The 23,124-nt window shown below is 44.8% G+C and overlaps 1 protein-coding gene across 4 annotated transcripts in view; it reads right to left on the bottom strand.

Annotated features, from left to right (window-relative positions):
• GLIS3 (GLIS family zinc finger 3) overlaps nt 1-23,124 on the bottom strand; it is a 436,920-nt gene that overhangs the window by 295,941 nt on the left and 117,855 nt on the right. For all 4 annotated transcript variants that reach the window (XM_004766193.3, XM_045065029.1, XM_013063320.2 and 1 more), the window contains one exon: nt 1,236-1,443. In XM_004766193.3, coding sequence (XP_004766250.1) covers nt 1,236-1,443 — 208 coding nt within the window. The remainder of the gene's footprint in view (nt 1-1,235; nt 1,444-23,124) is intronic.

The raw sequence follows: 23,124 nt of genomic DNA, 5'->3' as shown, positions 1-23,124 counted from the left end.
CCTACCACCCGAGTACAGTTGATTTTACATGCAACACTCAGCAAGTCTGACGAGTCCCTGCAGGCATAATCCTCAATGGGAAAGTGACAGCAGCAGCTTCCATCACAAAAATTCTTAGGTGAAAAACAAGTTTCCATCTCATGAAAAAACTGGCATTGGGGGGAAAAAAAAAAGGACCCAGGAACTACGATTTCTGAGTCTCAAGTAGCGGTTGGGAGGACAGGGAGGAAGAGGAGAAAGGTCGGGAGAGGACACGGGACCCCACAGCTGTGACACATCTCGGCAGATTCCGGCCTCCAAGAAGAGGAAGCAGAGGCCCATAGAGTCCGATTCCTTTGCAAATGCACAGCTAGAGCAGAGGCAGGACTAAGAGGTAAAAACGCTTTCCCCAAGAAGCCTACTTTATAAGATGAAATAATTCATTTCAAACATGGAAATGGACCTTACACATTGCAGTGCTTTGGTTTTATGTCCCCTATAATATCAACCTTGAGAGATATAAAAATGTGTCTGAAAGGGTGATTTCCCTTTCCCATTCAATTCTCTCCCATACGGAATGACACACAGCATTTATTGAAACCCCCTTATTCTGGCACCTAATCAGACATTATGTTGAAATGCTCTGTAATTCATGCGTGAAAGTGTGTCTTCCCAGACACATTATGAAGTCTCGAAATTCATGACTTCTCTCTTTACTTTTTCTACCATCTCCCCAAACTTCAACTATTATATTGTGCAGATAGTAGGTACTTAATAGATATTCAGGTGGCTAGATGGACAGACAAAACAGATGGTAAAGAAGCCTGGGGACACTGCAACCCATACCCTAGAAAATGAGCAGGTAAGAGCTGTATGTGGCCCATCACAATTCTCTAGCCTCACCAAAGTGCCACGTTTACACACTGGGCTTTTGTCATGAAGTCCCAAAAGTCTCAAACCGGGCACTGACTACACTCACACTACAAGACAGCTGGGAGGAAGCCATTCTTCCCAATTAAGAGGATATAATGACACATACTTTGTTTTTATACACGTTCCCCTACAAATGTCAAATTAAAAGAGTTGCTGGAGCAGGTATGTGTGTGTGTGTGTGTGTGTGTGTGTGTGCGCGCGCGTGTGTGTACGTGTGTGTGGTGTGTGTTGTTGTGTATGCATATGTTCAGGAAGGGAAGGGAAAACACATGTGGGGTGTGATTATACCAGAGGAAGGGAGAAAAAAAAAAGTAACATGAGACCTGGTATCTGAAGGAGGTATATGCAGGCTGGCAGCATTCATTGCCCTCTGTAAGCTAGGACTGATCTGGTTGCATGCTGTAGAGACCTGGCTTGCTGGAGGTGAATTGGGTCCCAGTCGCTGAACCATCATGGGACTGCTGGTGACCACTAGATTGTTGCAGCTGCCTTTTCCAATGGACTTGCACTGAGGCCCAAAGCCAAGAGCCCCTAAAAACAAATGAATCAGGTTAGCTTTCATGTCCCTTACATCAGAAATCAGTAAATACACACATGTGCCCAATTCTCTCAGGACTCCTCTTTCAAGACAGTCCTTGGATCACCTTTTTGTTCATTTTTAGTATTAGTGATACCCAAAGCTTTCTGTATTTCTAATGAGAAAGCCATTGCCACAGTAAAAACCCTTCCATAATTACCATTCATACAAAATGTGCTTACATTTTGCTCCTTCTATGTATAAGTACTCAGTTATGAAGAATCCTATTTTATCATCTCCCTACCTAAAGAGTCAAGGTGGTAAGTCGATGGGATTACTTATATCTAGAAGTTTCTTCTAGAATAGCTGAGATCCTGAATTGCCCACCAAGGAAAGTTGACATGGCCAAATAACACTTATTTAACTGGTTTACTTCCTTCCCATTCTGGCCTTCCAAAAAGTCTCTTTAAAGGGATAAAGTCTGGCTGAGTATCTTCAATCTTGATTTCTCCTCTTCATCTCAGTACATGGTCATTGGACATAGACCCAATTAAAAAAAAAAAAAAAAAACAGGATGAAAGAGCCATAAATAAAACACTTATTCTAAAAGCAGCATGGTAACCAAATTCAACATAGATTTATCATTTCATTAGTAACAATCTTCAAATGTAGTAAAATGTGGTATATACCCAAAGAAGGAAGAAAAAAAAAAGAAACCCACAAAAATCTGTGTCATTACAGAGAAGTGAAAACCATAGAGGAGAAAGTCAAACACAGCCATGACTCATCTATAAAAAAAAATAATAATAACAATACTGGTTGAATCATTCTAGACATTCTTTTCACATGGATGTCCTTCCTCAAACATTTTTTGCAAACTACCTGGTCAAGTCTCAGTGACTGTACACTGTGTTCCCATTTCAAACAAAAATAAATATGATGTCAGATTTTAACAAATCAGACTCTAAAATTTTCTCATCAATTTCCCCATATTTATCATTGATATATCTGGATCAAAGTAAGTGGAAAATCATCACAGTAACTTTCCTTAGCCCTAGGGGATATAAGTACCTATTTTGTTTTTCCAGAAATTAAATCAATAACCAAAAAAAAATGACTTTGTCATCTTTTGTAACACTCTCTTCCAAGAGCCCACAGAACTAAAGGATAAACAAGACCTTAGGGCAATCACCATGCTCTCGTCAATGAAACCACATCTCCAAAATGCTGAGCGAGTTGCAGTTTTTAGCTGGCAGGAACCTGCTTTTTTAGTCCGGCCCTCTGGGAAATCCCAGTGGTAATTCACTTGCCCAAGGCCACACAGGGATTCAATGACAGCACCGAAATGGATTCTACTAGGGTATATTTTCATGGGGCCTGTGTGTTTCAGTTTAGGTACTGGATGCTTAGTTTCTTCCTTGGGTACTTGCCAAGATCATTATTCCAACCGAAATTTCTCTCCGATTTTTTTTTTCAGACACTTTTTTTTTTTTTTTTTTTTTTTCAGAACCTGCCCTTCACCCCCCACCCTCTGCCCCTTCAATCTGATGCATCTTCTTGTGCCTTGAGAGGCCAGTCATAGATAGTGTCTCCGCTTTCAGGACTCACCGTACACTGCACCTTCAGGTCTCTATCTTGACACCAGAAATAGTGAGCACCTTTTTACGCAATGATCATAAATTTAGTATCTTTGTAAGTTCCAACAAGCTACCTGCCATTTGCCTCTCAAACTCCTTGGAAAGAGGTGATGTGATGGCTCGGAGTCTAGTCCACTATGTGAGACACTTGAATCGCCTCCCCATGTCCCATCACTAGCAGCCATACTATGAAAAGCAACATCAGATGTCAGGTAGTTTGTAAAACTCAGTATCGTCTACTCATCCGTCATTTAATGTCCGACTCCTTCCCAATAAAAAGGTACTAATATCTGCCTTTAAAACAAATACATGCTGACAGCTGGAACAGCACAACCAAGAAATGCCACCCGATGACAAAGCACACTGATACTTTCTCTCCTCGAAGCTAAGGTGCCATATGTTATAAGCCTCGTATTATTTTATGTGCCCGTAAGAACACGCATGGCTGATGAACCTAGAACATGGTATCAAGATTTCAGAGATATTTTGGTGTGGAAATATGCACCCCTTAGAATAATTAAATACAAGTATGATTGTTGAAACTTTTCATTTAACCCTCATCTTGTTCATGCTCTCCTCTCCGCCTGGAACACCCTTCCCCTAACTTGTCCAACTACTGAGCTCCTCATCTTCACACTCTTGACTCAAAGGTCACCTCCTCTCTGGCTGCCCCTCCCCCACTGCCAGCTGGGCAGATGTGACCAAGTCCTCCTTTTGACCGCGCCCCCCCACCATCTCTCATAACACATCTGCCTCAGCACCGTTAGGGAACTCTCAGTTTGACATGCCTGCCACGTTCTCCTCTTATATTTTATCGCATCTGAAGACAAAGACCTTGTCTGAGGCAGCTCTGCTTCCTCGGCACCTAGCCCAGGGCCTGTACCACGTACACACAAAAGTCTGCCGTTGAAGTTCAGAATGAGTGAATGTGGATACAGAGAACAGATTAGTGGCTCCAGGGAGAGGGGTGGTCAAGGGGACCTACAGTTCCCAGTTATAAAATACATAAGTCCTGGGCATGTAATGGACAGCACAGTGACTGTAGTTAGTAATATAGTATTGCATACTGCAAGTTATTAAGGAAGTAAATCTGAAAAGTCCTCATCACGAGAAAGAGAAGGAAAACAATGTGTGTGACTGTGTGTGGAGACCGGTGGCCCATGGCCTTACTGTGCTGATCATTTCACAGTGCCTGTAAAAAGTGAATCACTATGTCACACACCTGAAACTATTAGAATGTTACATGTCAATGATACCTCAATGAACAAAAACTTTAATGAATGAATGAAAATAAAAGACAGTTGTACATGAATATTAAATACTCACACATTATTTCCACTGAAACCCTCCTGGTTTGTTTTTCTAAAACGGCGCTGGTTTTCAAAAACAAACTCCAACTAAGCCAGTCCCCTGATGCTCCCCCACAGTACCCGGAACTCGGTCAGAACTGAAGATGAAGCCCCACAGGGAACATCCGTACAAACCCATCTTCCCGGGCCAGAACTGTATGCTGGTCAAGGCTGCCTTTGTAACTCTCTAGCCCCGATTCACACATTCTGACAATCTTCCCACTCTGGAATACGGAGACCCTGACCCTCCCTTTCCCAGTATCCCCATCGCTTTGGCTCCTCCACCTCCTATCCCAAATCCACTGGCCACCGTGAACCTCCTGTAACCACAGAGGAATGACAGCTTCTGAGAGATATCATAAATGGCACCCTTGAAGCACCAGGGTGAACAATAAGTTTATGGGAAACAAGTAATGTCTGTGGCCCAGCTGTGAGAATGTTCTGGAAAATGGCATCATCTGTCTCACAAGCGGAGGCAAAGAATAGCTTGACTAAGACCCAGTGGTGCCGAATGCAACCATCAAACTCCAGTGTTGTTCTCATAGTGTCAAATGCAATGGCCACCACCAGACTGCTTGGAACCACGCTGGGCTCTGGGGTCTGGGCCCTGGAGATGGCCTGTCTTGGTGCCGCCCCCTGCACCCATGCTGGTCCTGTGACTCCTGCAATTACCGAAGCATCCGTATGCTTTCCCACCTGTAAAGTGGGAACCTGAAATAACATTGCCTCTTAAAATTACTGTGCATCTCGTATTCATTGAACACACAAAGGACTCTAGAGCACACCTTCTACCATGTACTAGGTACTCAACGGACGTCAGATGTTATTGTCGGGACTCTTACTATCACTGCTCATGCCCTTGCTGCTTTTTTGTTCCACTCTCTTTCCTGAAGAAGAAAACAGTTCCTTATAATTCTTTGCACAAAACAAGATAGTAAATGATGCTATTTAATTCTCTACACGCTTCCAATATTCTCTCTGCTTCAAGGCTCAAGCCAACTTTTTTTAAAAACCAGGTGTCACCACAGATAGAAGAAAACTTTTCAACTGGCCAAGTTTGAATGTTCCTTGGCTTGTCATTCCCTGAAAACAAACCATACAGCTTTTCTGTCTACCAGATGTGCCAACTACTTGTGTGCCGGTTTTCGTTTTGAAATACCGCTTATTTTTAGAGGCTGCATGATGTTTTTTAAAATGTGTTTACTGCTCAAACTAGGATCCGAGTAGATGGCCTTCTGAGTACTATATACATTCCAGCCCAGATCACTGCGTGCTGGTGGGAAGTACAAATGGAGTGCCTTCCTGAGTTTCTGCACTGAGAGGTCATCTTAGCAGGGGCATGTTTTTAATTAACATCTTCATTAGTTAAAAGTGTTCTCTTGAAGTCAAACAGTTGTTTGTGTAACAGTTACCCCTGCTGAGGCTACATCCCTCAGAAGGTTTTGTGGTTATCCACTGGTTCCTCTAGAAATGACACGGATATGGGGAGGGGGACAGATATGGCATACACTTGGGGGGAGTTTGGGAGAACTAATCACAGTTTCTTTGGCTGTTACTGTTCATTCAACTGAAGGCCAGCCATAAGCCAAGGAGTTCCTGGAGACAGATGGACAGAGAATCGGGCCCCATGGAGCCCTTATCCTGGCTACAGAGATGGACACCAAACCAACTGTTCCTTATAAAAGAGGTGATCCCTGCTTCTAGAGTGGATCACGGGAGGTGGCTTTCCGTGTAGTTCAAACATGACCAAATAAAAGCACTTTCTCTATGGTTCAACCTAACACAAATCCAGGGTGTTATGGAGACAGAAATAATACTACACATCAGGATCTGGGTCCTGCCTCCCCAACTCACTGGCTGTGTGACAATGGGCAAGGTCTTTAAAGTCTCTGTGCCTCAGTGTCCTATCCCTAAAATGAGGACAGTAGTAGTACCTAACTCATCGGGTTGTTAATGAGGATTAGAAGAGTAAGTATGGGGGCACCTGGGTGGCTCAGTGGGTTGGGGCCTCTGCCTTCGGCTCAGGTCATGATCCCAGGGTCCTGGGATCGAGCCCCGCATCCGGCTCTTTGCTCAGCGGGGAGCCTGCTTCCTCCTCTCTCTCTGCCTGTCTCTCTGCCTACTTGAGATCTCTCTCTGTTAAATAAATGGAAAAATCTTTAAAAAAAAAAAAAAAAGAGTAAGTATGTGTTAGTACGTGCCCCACCACCATACACTGCCAATACACCATATATCAACCGTATAATGTCTTACCACCTCTAAGGATCTGGGTTTCCTTCCCAGCCTTTCGCTTTAAAACACTGCAAAACTCTAGGGGGACCTGGATGGCTCAGTCAGTTAAGCTTCTGCCTTCGGCTCAGGTCATGATCTCTGGTTCCTGGGATTGAGTCCCGAGCTGGGCTCCTTGCTCAATGGGAAGTCGACGCCTCCCTGTGCCCCTCCCTGCTGCTTGTGTTCTCTCTCACTACCTCTCTCTCTCTCTCTCTAATAAATATATAAAATCTTTTAAAAATTTTTCAAAACTATAGAAAAGTTGCAAGAATTGGACAATAAACTGTTTTGTCTATTAATAAATTTTATTTACCTCTTTATCTGTCCATATCCCTTCTATGTAAGCTTACTGTATTATTACTAATTTGTTGAACCATTTAAGAATAAGTCATAGATTTCTGTCCTTCACTGCTAAATACATAAAACCATAGCAAAATCGTCAAATTCAAGACATTTAGCAAGGACATAATAATGGCATGTAATCTACCATTGTTATTCAAGTATTCAAATATTACCAATTTTTCCAAGAACAGCCTATAGAGCAAGTGTTTTCCAGTCCAGGATCATGCATTTCAAGGAAAGGTTTTAGACTCATGCTGAGGTAGGTTAGTAAGTCACCGCACATCAGGGCACTGAATGCAAATAGAAAAGTAGAAAAACAGAAAAGGAAAAAAAACAAGTGCAAATAGGCACAACAGTTATGAGCACGGGTGAGCTCCCCAGCTCCACCATGGACTGGCCATGTGACCTTAGACAAGTTACTTAACCTCTCTGTGCCTCACTGTCCTGATCTCTAAAATGGGATTAATACTAGTGCACACCTCATGAGTTGTTTTGAGGGTTAAAAGATCTAACCTAAGTCATATGTTTAGTGGTTTGGCACTTAATAAATACACTGTAAGTTTTAATTATATTTTATTTTAAAGCACTTATTTCTGGTGCTTTCTGATATTGTCTATAGCAACTCTTTTCTCCAGAGTGACCGGGGACTAAAGGCTGACACTTCCCCTTCTAAGACCTTCTCCTCAACACACAATAGACTTGTCCTTCTCTAGACAGGCCCCAGGCTTCAGGCCTCCCTTTTTCCTCATTGCCATTCTACCTTATTCTTAGATTCTCTCCAGCCTTCATTCATATGCCTCCCTAAAACTAGAAATAAGAAATTCTTGCATACTAAACATACTCAGCTTGCTATGCCGTGTTTTGTCAAATTGGTAACGTTTCACTGCTGAGATACAGTAGTGACAACTTAATGACTATATGTGAGTGTGTCGAGTGTTACTCTGAAATACATCAAGGCATGGGTAAATGGCTAAGAACACCAAATGGTGAGAATCGGAATGACATGACTGGTTTTCTATTCAGGGGTAAAGCATTTCAATTCAGCAAATGTTACAAATGCTCAAAACTGCACAAGACCTGTGGGAGGTAAGGAATACGGACAGAGCATCCTGTCTCCATGGAACTTACAATCTGTAGAGACAAAGCACGCGCACCTAGGAACAATCAGATAATGACCAGGGCCGGTGTAGGATTAAGCACGAAACTGAATCCTAGAAACAGGCATTCAGAGACGGGAGAAAAATCCAAGTACCAGACAGTTCCACGAAGAATAATAATTTTAACCACAAAGGCATTTCCCAAAATTCTTCAGGAAGTCCAAGGATCTTCAATGGAAACATAAGGCAAGGTCATGGAGAGATCCACAGTCAAACCGCTTTGGGAAACCCTAACACAGTGAACGTGAACTACATCTTTATATTACAGAGCCTTTACTTTCAGAGCCTTTAAAAATGCAAGCGCATGTAACTCCCAGAGGAGCAAATAATATGCAATATTTTTTTTTTCTTTCCCTGTGAGCTCACCCAAGACTGATATTCAAAAACAGCCTTTGGAAAACAATGAGCTAGAAATGAAGGAAGAATGAACACATGAACAAGAAGGAGATGGTAGTCATGGAAACAGAAGGGCTCAGGCATGGCCTTTACTGGGGCGAAAGGAAGAGAAGTCAGGGCTGCCTGCAGGAGGCGACTCTGTCTGGCCATGAGAAAGAAGCAGACGGACCGTGGGCCACCTGGATGGTATGTGTTCCCCAACAGCTCCGCACCTCATTGCCTATCCGTGCTACCAGGGAAGCTCTTCAAAACTGCAAATTCACAGGCTCCACCTCAAACCAACGAAGCCCGATGACAGGCTAGTGCTGTGGCCTGCCTCCCTGGAAGCTTCGCTGTCCCGAGACTCATCTGGAGGACTCAGGGACAAAAGCTGCAGGAGCACATGAACCAGAAGCGAGCCACGTGCTGGCAAACGACAGAATGCAGAAGGCGGCAGTTATGGGAGCGAGCTAGAGTAAGGCTGGAGATTTCATAACTGGGAGATAAGCATTCAGGAGACCACATTTGAAAAGGGGGGGGATCCCCTAAAGCCTAACTTTCATGACTCCATTCCAGAGTGAGTTACCCCGTCCCAGCCAATGAACAGGCCAAAGCCGAATCCAGATTAATGAAGATTCCCACGAGTTGTGCATTTCTCCTACCACTCTGCCCTTCGGAGTGCAGCTGGCACCTACCAAGCTTACCCCACAAAGGATATAACTTTCACACCAACACTCTGCTAACCTTAGTCAGCATTCAGGAATGCTGGCCCCCAAGTATGGAATTGCTAGCATTACTCATTTCATTTGATCCCTGCATTAAATGAAATCGTATTTATACCTCGAGAGATTAAAAAATATCATATTCCCTTCTGTACCACTTAGTGCCCTGGATTCCTGGACATGAAGCCTCAATCCATCTCCCCACCACCGGGCCCTCCTGATAAGATGTTATTAATACACTGCTCCCAACCACCTCATAAAGATGTAAAGATATATTAAACAACATTCCCCAAGTTTATATGCTAAAGTCCCATCAGTCAGCTATTGTACATCAATTATCAACTAATTAGTACAGAGTGCTTATGCTGACCCTTCTGTTCTCCTTTGTAATGATTTGCCAAGTTAACTGAAAGCTGCTGGGCTCCGCAGAGACTCTCAGTTTAGCAAGAGTGTTAAATAAAGTTCACCAACAATTAGCCTAGAAAACCAAAGAGGAAATGTAAGCACATTTTACTGCTTTTCCCTGGACAAATTTTCGAACAATCCCATGGGAAGAGAGTAGATCTATTGTTTCAATAAGCAAATCAGAGCTCGGCAAGGCGGAAGCAGCAGCAGAGGCGCCGAGCAGGCCGGAAGGGACTGCTCGGTGCTGGGTTATTTGTGCACCGCGGCGCTGACGGCAGAGCCGGAGTGTGTGCTCCGAGGTGTGCGGGCCCACCGACCGGCCAGACGATGCTTGCTTACCGTCTGATTTCACAGGGTTAAAGCAGGGGAGTGATCTGCGAACGTGAAGGGGTTCAAGATGCAATTCTTACGTGGGCTCTGTTAAGACAGGGCTTCCCCCAACAGTAAGAAAGGCCGGGAGCAGAGGAGGGGCGGTGCACACTTGAATGGGAGGAAGCCGCCTCTGTCCCCCTTGGTCAGGTCGTATTGATGGAGCACGCTCTGTGGGCTTGGTGCCGTGCTGCCAGTGGAGCCTCAGGCCGTTGAGCTTCCCCACAAGAGCTTCTGACCAGCTGGAGAGAATTTTAAGCAACACGTGCAACAATGAAGAAACACCCGATCTTCAGCTGGGTCGCCGTGCTGCTGAGCACACGCGGAGTCCAGGCCAGAACAAGATCTGCACGCACCAGAGGGGGCGCTGTGGAGCAGTAGACCCGGTCCGGGCCCCTGGACGCTGCGCGGGCCAGAGGGGCGGAGGGCAAGTGGCGGGCAAGCAGCGTGGGCGAGCGGCGAGAAAAATGCTAGGGCCAGAAGGGCTTCACTCCCCAGCCGCGTGACCTCGGGCCAGTTCCTTAGACTCTCTGTGCCTCTGTTTCCCAACCTGGAAAATGGAGATGGGACTTGCACCTACCTCTCTAATGCTGTCTGGAGAATTAACGACCCAATGTATGTAAAACACGGAGAATAGTGCCCAGCACACAGGCTGTGTTCTGTGAGCCCTGGGTATTCCCATTCTTACTGAAGGATTCCCAGATTATATAGGACCTCCAAGGCCAGCCTCCTCGCCCCCCACCAAAAATGCTATAGGAGGTGTATAGGCATGGGTGTGGCGAAGATCCATGAGGGGGATAGTCCAACTACTTCCCGCACCTATGGAAACAGAGCAAAGACTAGACGCAGGAAACCAAGCTAGGGAGATACTGCTATGACCTCAGGTGCAGGGCTGAGGCCCTGGGACAGGTCGGGCAGAAGCAGAGGCAGAGCAACCCCAAATGGCCGTATAAAGGAAACAAAAAAGAAGGTTGTTAAAGGGCCGTCAGAATTCCAAACTCCAATTCCAGGGCCTGTACTAGATTCCAAACCCTTCTCCAGGAATCAAGATCATGTCTTCCCCCCTCCAAGTTAACCAAAAGACGGAATGAGAAAAGGCAAAGCTGCCCAACGGTGAGGCGGCTCCCTGTATGGACCGGGGGGCGACACTTGTTGACAGGTCTTTGTCCTTGCATTACTGAACGGAGGGGAATATTAATCTGCCTTCCTTTCTCTACACACGCACACGCAAGCCCGCGCGCACACGCACACTCAACATAAGGCACTGTAGTCTAAACTACTCAATATAAACCAATGAACTTTTTTTTTTTTCCCAGCATCTAAGAGCTGGTTCAGGGGCAAATCCCATTCACTCCTTCATATTAGAGATGACTTCTTAGTTCTCAAAGTCAAGGCTATATAGTTATCATTAAAAGCTGCTAGGCTAACCTTTGTTTTCCTTCAAGCAATAATTCCTCAAAACTGTCCAAAGGGACACATACTCTACGACAAATATTTTCTGTTACATATGCTACATAGGCCTGCAAGTCCAGATGGGATGCCCAGAAGCATGAGACCCAGAGAAAAGGCAGATGATGATGGAGATTACACTTTCTCACAATAAAAATTCAATCACCCATCTTCTAGAACCAGACAGTACCCAGCTTCCTATACCCAGAAGTCCCCCAGGGCTGCTCATTGTGCCTCTAGGCTGTAGATTCTGGACTCGATGCTCTAAAGCCCATTGGCAGTCCAGGAATATGGCAGGAAAATTTGTTGAGCTAGGATTTGTAATTGGTACTCCTTTGTCTGAGAGAAGTTATTCTCAGAGACCTAAAAAGTAGATACTCTTTGATGGTATCCTCTTTCCTAGTTCTGTGCAGAACCCTAAATCCACTGCGATTATCCAGGTGCTAAAAAAAGGTATGGGGACAGAGAGGATTGCCCCTGAGGAGGAAGCCAGGAGAAGGGGAGGGCACCCAAAGTCAAGGAAGGCAGTGTGTGCATGTTGGGGGAGAGGGGGCTCATGGCTGCACGACAAACGTACAAAGGGCAGACTCCAGGTCTGCGCTCCAGCTGCAGCAGGTCCCTGCGCCCAAGCAATATACACAGCAGCAACTTCTGGCCTTGGCCAGTGGGTACCTCAGCAAGACCCTGTGGACCATGAATCAGGAAAGCTCTTAGCATGCTCTGCTCTGTACAAGGATGCTGGGATCTTGTCTCACCCTGGCAAGGCATCAGGCACCCCAGGCAAAAATGACTGAGATTAGATTTCTTGCTCATCAACAAGATGGGGTCTTGGAAGCCCATGTGTTTTGGTTTAAAAAAAATAATTCAAAAAACCACATTTCTTGTATATGCATTGGTGAAGTAAATTACGAAGGTGTCTCTAAAATATTTTCACTGAGAGGGAGCCTAGTGGCTCAATCAGGTAAGCGTCCGACTCTTGGTTGTAGCTCAGGTCATGCTCTCAGGGTCGTGAGATCGAGCCCCATATAGGGCTCTACACTCAGCATGGAATCTGCTTGAGATTCTCTCTCTCCCTCTCCCTTTCCCCCTCGACCCCCAAATGAGCATGCGTGCACGTGCTCTCTCGCTGTCTCTCTAAAAAAAAATTAAAAATAAAATATTTTCAGGAGGATGACTGTTTAGATATAAATCTTAGCAAGACCACTCTAAATTCTCAAAATATAGTCCATATAATCTGCATCCAAATAAACCTACCCCATCTAGTCTATAAAATCAGTCAGTGCTTAGAGATGTGCATGTTTCAGAGTCACAGACTTGGAGAAATCAAATTACATTTTAAGGCTGAGGAGTTAGTGAGAAAATAGATCACTTTGGCAGAAGTTCACAGGTGTCCCATTCCCTTTCTTCTCTCTCATAGCTGTTAAATACTAATTAGCCAAACCTACTCTTTTAGGTACTCACCTTGTGACATATCTAGAAAAAAATAGTAGTAAAAGGGGGGTATATCTTTTCTTTGGTCGTCTTCTATCAAGCATACCACGCTTACCTGTGGGGAAACCATCTCAAGGTTCAAAAGAGATCTTGCTCCTTGTTCAGAACTCTAGGACCAAGGGAATGGACAGCTTTTTCCTTCCCTGTTTAAACACAGTGAGCACCTTTGTTTGGAAAGATTTTCCCACTACCTTCTTTCAAAAATGTGTCCGAACGGCTTGGGGGAGGGTGGGAAAACATGGCAGCTGAGATGGTTGTTATTGTACCTCAGGTGAGCCGGCGGAGGAATGAAGGTTGAGAAATCCTGCTCCATGAAGACTGGCTGCTCTGTCATCCGACACCAGCAGCACAAGGAACTGAGGTAACACCTCCGTCCAGAGGAGGAAAGAATAGAGTCCGAAAGAAATTTGTAAAGAAGACATATAATTCAGCTCGACTCATTTGTTTTTTTGACATGTAGCCTTGAAAAGAACAATTTTGCCACAGAGTCTTGGCAAATGCAAAGTGATTTTCTGATAAGTTTTAACATGCATTTTACTAAATGCGTGAAGAGAGAGTGAGGAAGAGAAAGGCCAGGTATCCAAAGACGGGGAGGCTGTCAGGTCTCTCTTTTTCTGTGTCATTTTTGTTTAGTCGGTCAAATGAAAATTCAAAACCATATAATTAGACGGTTGTTTATACATGATTAAGCATGAGCTCATTGGACTTTACACGCCAAAAAGTCAGAGATGTGGTTAAGGGCAAGAAGGAACTATTAATAAAAGGAAATAAAGCTGTAATACATTTTTCACTTATGAATAAAAATAATTCAAAGGTCTCTAGATGGAAAAAGAAAGAAAAAAAATCAACCATGAGTAGGGGCAAGAAACCAGATAATTTTATAAATGGTTAGAATTCATGTGATATAAAACATAAACCACTGGTACAAAAAAGCTTTTCTTCTTCCTCTATGATTCTAATCCTATTTTTGCTTCTCGTAAACATAACTCACAATGAGAGCATAACAAAACTTACCTGTATTATATTTCTCTAGAATTGTTCTGGGAAATATTTAAGCAAGAACATGTTCTGCATTCAAAAGAGTTACTTGTTCTCTTCATAACTGTCTTCACCAGTAATCCTCTCTGGAGAAACCAAGAGCTGGCAGCTTCCTTGAAAAAGGCAAGTGTCCTTCATTTTCTACAAATGCAGAATTTTTCTTTCCCAAATGAAGTGAGCCCATCAAAAGCAAGGTTTAATGGGCCATAAACTTCATATAGGTAAAGGAGACCTTCCCAGATCTCTCAGAGAATCTGAGATCAGAGCTTGGGGCTTTCAAAAGTAGTGAATCAACTGCTCACAGAGATCAAACACCGAGCTCTGGATGAGGTCAGTGGGCAAGTCTTTCAGATCAGGAAGAGAATGAACTGATCCAGGATCAGCCTACTTATTCCACCTTAGGTAAGATCTTCGAGCCACTACTACAAACTCCCCCTGCTGCGAATATACACCAATCGGGTCACCCCCAGAGGCCACCCAGACAAACACTAAACAAACCCCAGAGACCGTATGACTGTGTGTCCTATATTCTACAACCGAACAACTCCTTGGGTTGCCAAGGACTGGTACCTTCGCACATAACTACTGTGATATTCAGTAGAGCCTACTGATCAGAATGGGTAAAGCCCATGGGAAACCCAACAGACAGGACTTAAGACTCAGGGGGAAATGAATCTACTAACACTCAAAAAGCCCACAATTCCTAAGAAGCATAAATATTGACTTTTTCAGCCTCTGAGAGCAATGTCTCCAAGCCCTATCAGTTCCCAATCAGTCAGAGAGACCTTCCATCTCTACCACCCACGCCCTCAGCCCTCTCCTCTCCTCCCCTACCCTCTCCTGCCCCCACACCTCTCACACACAATATGAACATCAACCAGCTCTGAGTCCCAGAGTTAACATCAGTCCTGTACATACATACCTGCCCACTGAAATCTGAACACAATACTTCATTTAAAGCAATACAATAAACCACAAGGCTCGGAAACTCCCTAGAAGTTCATTTCCAAGAAACTGGGATGATCGTAGACTACATCTCTAAAAAGGCACCAATATTTGAGACAAAGCACAATACTCACAATTAATTTGGCAGTGTTAACTTACGAAGCTTTGTGTATTACCTATGTGTTTTGCATGACATATATACTTGTTCTAAAGATACTTTTTAATTATTGACTTCATTTGGTCAAATAAAGTTCTTAACATACTCACTTAGCTTTAAAATCCACCCAAAGCTGAGGGAAAAGTACATTTTCACAAAACCAATTCTTTATGAACCAGAAATTCAAGGCTTCTTGTTTATAACACTGAAGAAGAAGGCTCTTCCTAAATTAGTATATATTGATTATTTGAAATAGTTTAATATCTACTATAGTTCCAGATAAGAAGTGCGATAATTTATTTCTAAACAATGTGTGGCATGTAACTTAAAACCGCTTTCCATCAATAATTAACATTAATAATTAACAAGCATAAACAACAAAAATACCTCTTGGAAATGTTTCAACCCGGCCTTTTCCTCATTCCACAGCCTGCCTGTTGCCCCCCTTACCCTCTATGTGGGGTTAATAACTAAACTTCCCTCCTCTCTGACATGCAACACTACCCCGCAGCAATCTTCCCAAGAATGTGTGCACAAATGCATAAGACGGAAAAGAATAAAAGTCTTACAAAGTCACCTGAATCTGGCAAACAGATTTCTAAATTAGCATCTGCGGTTACAATCCCCTCCACAGTGAATTCGATTTTGCTCCAGTACAGAAATTCACCCCAAACACCTACGCTCCTACTTACAGATGGAATGTCTTATGTCTTTAATCCAGGGATTAGCCTCGTAATAAAAATTAAACAGCCCTCTAGATAAACAGCGGAAGGGGAGGATAAGGCAAAAACTGCTCATTTAAAGCGAGGCCGGAGCCAGCGTGCCAGGATTTTATTTGGCAGCGGCTGTGAAGAGCAGTCAGTTTGACTTTTAGAAACGACTTTGCTTTCCTTTCTACGCGCTGTCTGCGGAACAGCATCTTCAGCGTCTAACGCACCCTTACACCAACGGTGCCCCACCGGCTGCCTCTGACGCTTCGCTGGCACCTGCCCTAGCGCTCGGTGTTCACGTTTCTAAGTGCACGGCAAGTCCCCTCTTCCGGCCGCTCGTTCCCGCCGCAAACGGAGCACAATGCAGGGCGCACCCTAAGTTCCTGACGTTCCGCGTCAGGCTGCCCCGTGACTCCTCGCAGCGGACACGGGCTCCGCCAGCCCTGACCCCTTCCTCCGCGTACCTCCGACCTCCTCCGTCCACATGGTACGTCACCATTGCTCCTCCTGAAAACTGACCAGAAGCCTCAGCAAATCACCGAGTGCTTAAGCTGTTCATGTTCCCAGGCTGTCTGGTCACTGACATTTAGACGGGCTGGAAGTCGGAGGCCCTCCCCCGGGGGGAGCTTCCGCACCAGAGCCAGTGTCTGCTTGTGGAAAGGTGTGGGGGGCAGAGGTGTTGCCACCTTTCTCTTGGCTGGGGGCCTCGGGCAGCTGTGCAGAGTACTTGGCTTAGATTTCCAGGGCTACCTGGCTCTTCGGCTTCACAGTGTCCCGGCCGGCACATTCAGGGACAGCTAGGACATTTAGCAAAGGCTGGTGTGCCGAAGAGAAAAGCATCTGACAAGTGCAGCCAAGGAAACAATGTCTCCCTTCAAGTGGAAACGCGGGTGAAGTCAGCCAGCCAGCGCTGGCCGCACAAACAATGCTGGGCAGGTCATTAACTTGCCTGGTTCAGACGGCCGCGATGAGCTCACCCACCTTTCTGGAAGTGCTGTTTTAGCCGCTGAGTTTATACAAATAAAACCCATAATTTTCTAATGGCTAAACTAGGAATGTGTTCGAAAATAGCTAAGGCTCTGAGAACCCTGCCGAAGCCACACGGGGAGCGCACGAAGGTGAGTCTGCAGTCCGAGGTTCAAGTTTGCAGACATCTTTCTAATTGCTGCGTAGGTATCACCTCGAAAACAAGCAACCACAAAAGCAAATGGGATTTTTTTTTTTTTTTAAGTTAGGTGATTCCTGCTGCATTGTGTTTTCTCCTTCTCTTTTCCCTTTTTGCAAAAGAAAAAGGTAAGTTAGTTGTTAACTACACAAAGGAGTTAACATTTAACTTGAACACCGAGAGCGCTTTAGCTCTCACTCCCTCCCGCCTCTTTCTTATTATAGTGAAAAGAAGTTCAGGAAAACTCTTACTAATTATCGCAGATCCTGGATGGGATCTGACTACATCATTTCGCTCGCAGCACTCACAGGAGGCCCCAGGTCCTTGGCGGTCCAGAATCCAAGCCCACCCCTGCTCCCACCCCCGACCAGACAGACTACACCTCCCAGCACACACAGTTCCGCCCTCTGGATGCAGTGAACTGTTGGCCTGGTCACCTTTTCTGTGAAGCCCTCTATGGAAACAGAGTCTAACACACTCCTCTCTCCTTCCCCTTCTCCTTAGCCACTCAGAAGCACCAGGACGGAGGTGTGGGGTTACTCAGATATCGACACGGTGATCATATTTCCACACCAAGACCTTGCACTCTTATTTGCTGCTGCTATTATTACTACTATTAATGATAATACATCTACACACCAAAAACACAAGAGAGCTGACAGTAACGGAAGGCTTGCTTGGCACCGCGGAGGATATGTGGCGCTCTGCCTGGGTGAACCCACTCACCTTGGGGCACAGTTCTGATCATTACCAGCCCATCTGACAGAGAAGGCAACCTGAGGATCCAAAAAACACAGTAACGTGAGGAGTGAGGAGTCAAACCCAGCTAGTCCTGCTCCAAATCACACAAGGATGCCGAAGAGTGCATCCCTTATTAGCCATCAACCTCTACACAATGGGACAAATACTACTAAACTGGGGAGGAGACAGGACAACTGGATGCTGAGTCTTCTCCCAACCCATGAACACTCAGCACCACAGCCTCTCACACCCCGGTTTCCACATGTAAGCAACAGTCAGGAATGGTACCTTAATTTGCACTGTTTGGGGGCCACAAATGGGGTCATGAGTGTGTGCAGAAACAGGGGACACTCTTCTAACCTCCACAGTACTGGCTAAATGTCCTTTAGGTGCTCCTTCTCACTCTCAGGAATTTGGGGTGGATAACATCACCTTCATTTGTTCACTCATTCATCCCGTGGTTGAACAGCATGGTAAGAGCAGCAAAAACACAGAGCAAGACAATTACAGCACACACTCCATGTCTGGTGGAATAAGGTGAGACCACAAGGCTGTTGGGGACACTGAGGAGGATGTGATGGTGACAATGACCGTGATCTTCAGGAACGTGATACGAAAATACTCACCTACATACATCTCACTACTGAAGGGACTGACTAATGTTCTCTTTGTTGAACAGTTCTGAGTGCACACATTCATCGAGTATATACCACATATATACCAAATAAGAACATGAGAGGTGTGTGTGCACGCACTCAGACATATACACACACACACAGAGACAAGCACAATTACACAATGCGTCAGGTGCAGCAAGAAATAAATATGAGGTACCCTGAAGGGGCAACCTCCCACCCAGCCCAACATTTCATAGGGACCCTTTCTACTAGAAACCAGCCTATCCTTAGGAATACAAATAACTTTAAAGGGGATCTTTTCTTTAAAAAAAAAAAAAAAAAATCCTGCCTCAGTGGGGTCCCTGGGAGGCTCAGCCGATTAAGTGTATGCCTTTAGCTCAGGTCATGGTCCCGAGGTCCTGGGCTCGAGTCCCACATTGGGCTCCCTGCTCAGAGGGGAGTCTGCTTCTTCCTCTCCCGCTGCCCCTCCCCCCACTCATGTGCATGCTCTCTCTCTCTCTCTCTCTCTCTTTCATTCTGTGTCAAATAAATAAATAAAATCTTTAAAATTCTGCCTCAGTAACACAAGATTTTATCTTTCAAAACTGCACTGACATGAAAGCAGAGTCTCATCAGCTGTCACCTGTCCCTAGGCATGAGGCTGCTCCTGTAAAAATAGTCACGGAAGGAGGAGAGAGATGTGGAGGTAGAGGTGGGTGTGGTCAGTGGTATGGAGACATGGGGGGACAGGCCCGAGGCCAGTCACAAGGCCAGGAAGCCAAGTTTGGTCTGTGGCTATGCAACTGTGTGAACTTGACCAAACCCCTGAGACTAAACCTCCCTGTCATGCCTAGCATGGTGAGATCATATAAAAAATAATCTAGCCCCTAGCTGGGCAAAAACCAGATGCTTAGCAAGGGCTAATTTCCTTTCCTACGTGCAGATCACAAGGAGAACCTTTTATCTCTCACAGTCTAAAAGACTAACTTTAAACCAGAATAAATAATGAAATCATTTCAAGGACTTCCTTCATGAGAAAAGATGCATCCTTGCTCCCACCATGCTCTGAATTCATAAATTTACATGCCAAGAAGGAATAGTTTCCAACCTCCTTATGATACAGGTGGTAAAGTTCAAGTCCAGAGAGGGAACGTGACTATCCCCAGCACACACGGCTAGTTAGCGGCAGAGTCAGGACAAAAATTCCAGGAAGTCAGGTGCCTAACTAATCTCCTTTTCTACGGCATCCTACTATTTTCATGGGACTGTCAGTTATAAATGATGCTTAATGGTGCAGATACCTCTGAGGCAGTTTACAATGTCTTTCGCCTTCAAAATAGAATGGCGATGGCAGATGGCGGGGCTCCTCCTACACAATGAAAACTGAATTGGGGACAGGAGCAATCAGGAAGAGATGAACAGTTGGAGGAGAAAAGGAGTAAGCCCAGAAAAGGGCATCAGGAGTGACAAGGGACACAGAGACCCCCGACCTTACAATGATGCCTAAAGAGAAATCCCATTTCCATCCAAAAACTGAGTCTTTCAGTGCCCCCAGATTTCTCCTTCCCTTTGTCCACAAGCCTAAAGGATACAAAAGACACCACTTTCCCAGATCAGACAAAATCTATGAGTTTTCAGGAGCGAAGAGAAATGAGATTGTTTCTCTTCAATAGTTAAAAAAAAAAAAAAAAAAAAAAAAAAAGGAGGTCCAGTTTGAGTTTGCTTCAATCTCTTAAACCTTGGGTTTTAGCTGAACCACAGATGAGCCCCAGCTTCTAGTGGGACCAGCGCCTGACTCTCCATCTGCCCCAGGTAAACGTGCCCTGGGACCAATAATCAGGCTGCTCCAGGATAGCAGGCATCTAGTTAAGGAATGGGGGGGAAATCTAATTTCAACATATCAAACTTGACAGCATAAGTTTTTAAAAGATTCCTATCTCCAAGAAAGTTTATAAGCAATGAGCGAGGCTATAAGTCAATGATCATGTTCTGGAATAATAATAATTGCTGAACAACTGTCCAGTGAGCAACCATGCACCGAGGAGGTTCCTTTACATGTGGCCTTTCTGTCTCTGTCTTTGTTCTGAGGCAAAATTCTGCCTTCGGAGGTCCGAAATAAAGAAAGTGCTCTTCATTATGTCCATGAGTTCGGATGGAGTCCCCTTGGCACACAACCCTGCCGGTAATGAATCACAAGAATCTTCTGTTCCTAGTTAGACCTGCTCATAGCCTCTCCAGCTGGAGAGAGCCTCAGCTGAAGTCCCCAAGGAAAGGAGAACCTCAGGGGTATTTGGGGCTAGGATGCTCAGTCCTCCTTGGACTGAACTCTTACCTAAGGCCTCTCAAAAAAAAAAAAAGAAAAAAGAAAAAGATCAAAAAACTTCATGTAAAACTCTATCTGACAAGTATTTATGGGACGCTCAGTTCACACAGGGCTTGTCCACCTGGAAACCGGAACTTCGACCCTTCCAACACCATTCACCCATAAAGAGTGTGTTGGCCTCAAGAAGGCAGAGCGCAACTCACCCAAAGGAAGAACTTTCTAGCCAGCAGAAGTGACTTGGGGACGCTTTGTGAGGCAGAGTTCTTGCCCCGGGGAAGAACGCACAGACAGGTTTCCAGGACACTGCAGACGAGGCCGGGAAGAGGCTGGGAGGTAAGGTTCCTAAACTCATTGCCAGTGCTCTGCGACATCCCCAGAGGCTTTAAAACCCAGTGTGGCGTTCTCAATTTTTATGTAAACCATGAGGATTGTCAATACTCTCATCCAAAGGCTATTTTTGTGTGTGCTGCTTTCTTCTCGAGACTGCTACGCTATGTGACTTGAGGCAGGTAAACTAACTTTTCTAGGTCTCAGATCTGTCATCATTTACAAGAAGGCAAGGGATTAAGGAACCTCCCAAGTTCCTTCTAGCTCCAACATTTTCTGAGTAAATACTGAGTTTACTCTCCACACCTTCCACCAAATTAAATTTCAGGAATTCCATCTACCTATAAAATGCAACAGAATGTACTAAAAATCACCCTATGTAAAAAGGAAATTCGATCAGGCGACAAGTCACAATGTAAATAGGGCAAAAGCAGTAGATTTCTTATATATTCTCAATTATGAGTTTTAAAGTGTGAAGGGAAATTACTTTAGGGTAAAAATACCTAGGAATAGCAGGTAATATGAAGAAAACTCCTTTTTTTTCTGAAGACATGAATAAATACAGACATATACGTGTTCCGAGGTGCCAAAACTAATAGAGTGTGTTGACTTTTCTAAACTGTTTCATAACCTTAATCCACAGTTTCTCAGCCTCTTGCTACTGACATTTTGTGCCAGGTAATTCACATGTGTGTGCGTCTGAGTGTGTGTATGTGTGTGTGTGTGAGTGTGTGTGTGTTGGGGAGAGGGTACCCTGGACATTGTAGGGTGTCGAGCGGCATCTCTAGCCTCTACCCACTAGATGCCACTAGCACTCCCCCAGTTGTGACATCCAAAACTAAAGTCTGTCCAGACATTGCCAAACAACTCCCGCGGACAACATCATTCAGGTCAGGAACCATGATTGATTGCGAAGTGCTAATGTGCCCTTCCTTACTCACTACCTTGACAACGGATTCTAAAATTCTTCTGAAAGAATGAACTCTGCTAACCGTCCAAGAGGCTTTGAAGAAGAAAATAAATACACTATAGAGCTAAGAAAGTAAAAATTGTGAACACTGAAAGAAGGCTACAGAACTGGAGAAAAAAACAAGAGAAGCAAAAGGTCATGACCTCAGATACCTAATAAGTCAGCACACAATGGCGCATTACACATGAGCCGAGGGAAGGAGGCTGTTCAGTTTTCCATAGTAGAGCAATTCTCTGTTGTTCGGGGGGATAAAAGCTGAATCCTTATGTTCTGATTATGTATTGCTACATAACAACCCACCCCCAAATTTACGGCCTTTAAAGCAACAATTTATTAGGACCTTGTATGATATGGCCAGGGTTGGTTGACTGGGCTCGGCGGCGTGCTTCTCACTCCGGGCCTCACGCACTGTGGCCGGATGTCAGCTAGAGCTGAAGGGGGGACTGCGTAGACTTCTCACGTGCTGGCTGTCAGCGGCAAAGCCTCCTCACGGCCGCTGCAGAGCATGGGGACTTCTAACAGCATGGCAGCTGACTTCGAAGAGGCTGTTCTCAGGCCGCTAAGGACTACTCCTGCAACAGGTACAGCATGACTTCGGCCATATATGATTGGCCAAAGTAATCTGGGATTCATCCAAATTCAAAGACAGAAGAGGAAGGAAGGCCGCCGGCAAACTCAACCACAGACAACACATGGAATGGGAGAGAGAGTTCTAGCCATGGGTGGAAAAATCTAAGCAGGTGTAACACAATACCAAAATAAGTTCCTAGGAAAACTCAGAGCTGCATATTAAAAATAAAACATACAACAACTAAAAGAAAATCCATGAGTTCTTAAACATTAGGATCCAGAAGGCAAAGACAGAACTGCAAATATAGTTTAGCTCAAAACGCACCAAAAGCAAAAAGAAAATGCAGACCAAAGACTAATAATCTGCCAGCGTTCCATGTAACAAAGGGTTAAGGGCTTAACCTATAAAGAGGCCTTAGGAATCAATAATAAAGACAAACATTCCTATGGGGGAAAAAGGCAAAGGTCATAAAAGAAAACCCAGTAGACAAGACATAAAGTGCACCCTCTCAACTCTACTCCTAGATTGAGTGGGGTATGAAGTGTGATCTGACCCATTTGGGAA

Source organism: Mustela putorius, unplaced genomic scaffold, assembly GCF_011764305.1.
Source record: "Mustela putorius furo isolate JIRA1106 unplaced genomic scaffold, ASM1176430v1.1 tig00003854_pilon_pilon_pilon, whole genome shotgun sequence".
Taxonomy (NCBI): domain Eukaryota; kingdom Metazoa; phylum Chordata; class Mammalia; order Carnivora; family Mustelidae; genus Mustela; species Mustela putorius.
The sequence above is the reverse complement of the archived record's forward strand: the minus strand, read 5'-3'. Positions and strand labels throughout refer to the sequence as shown.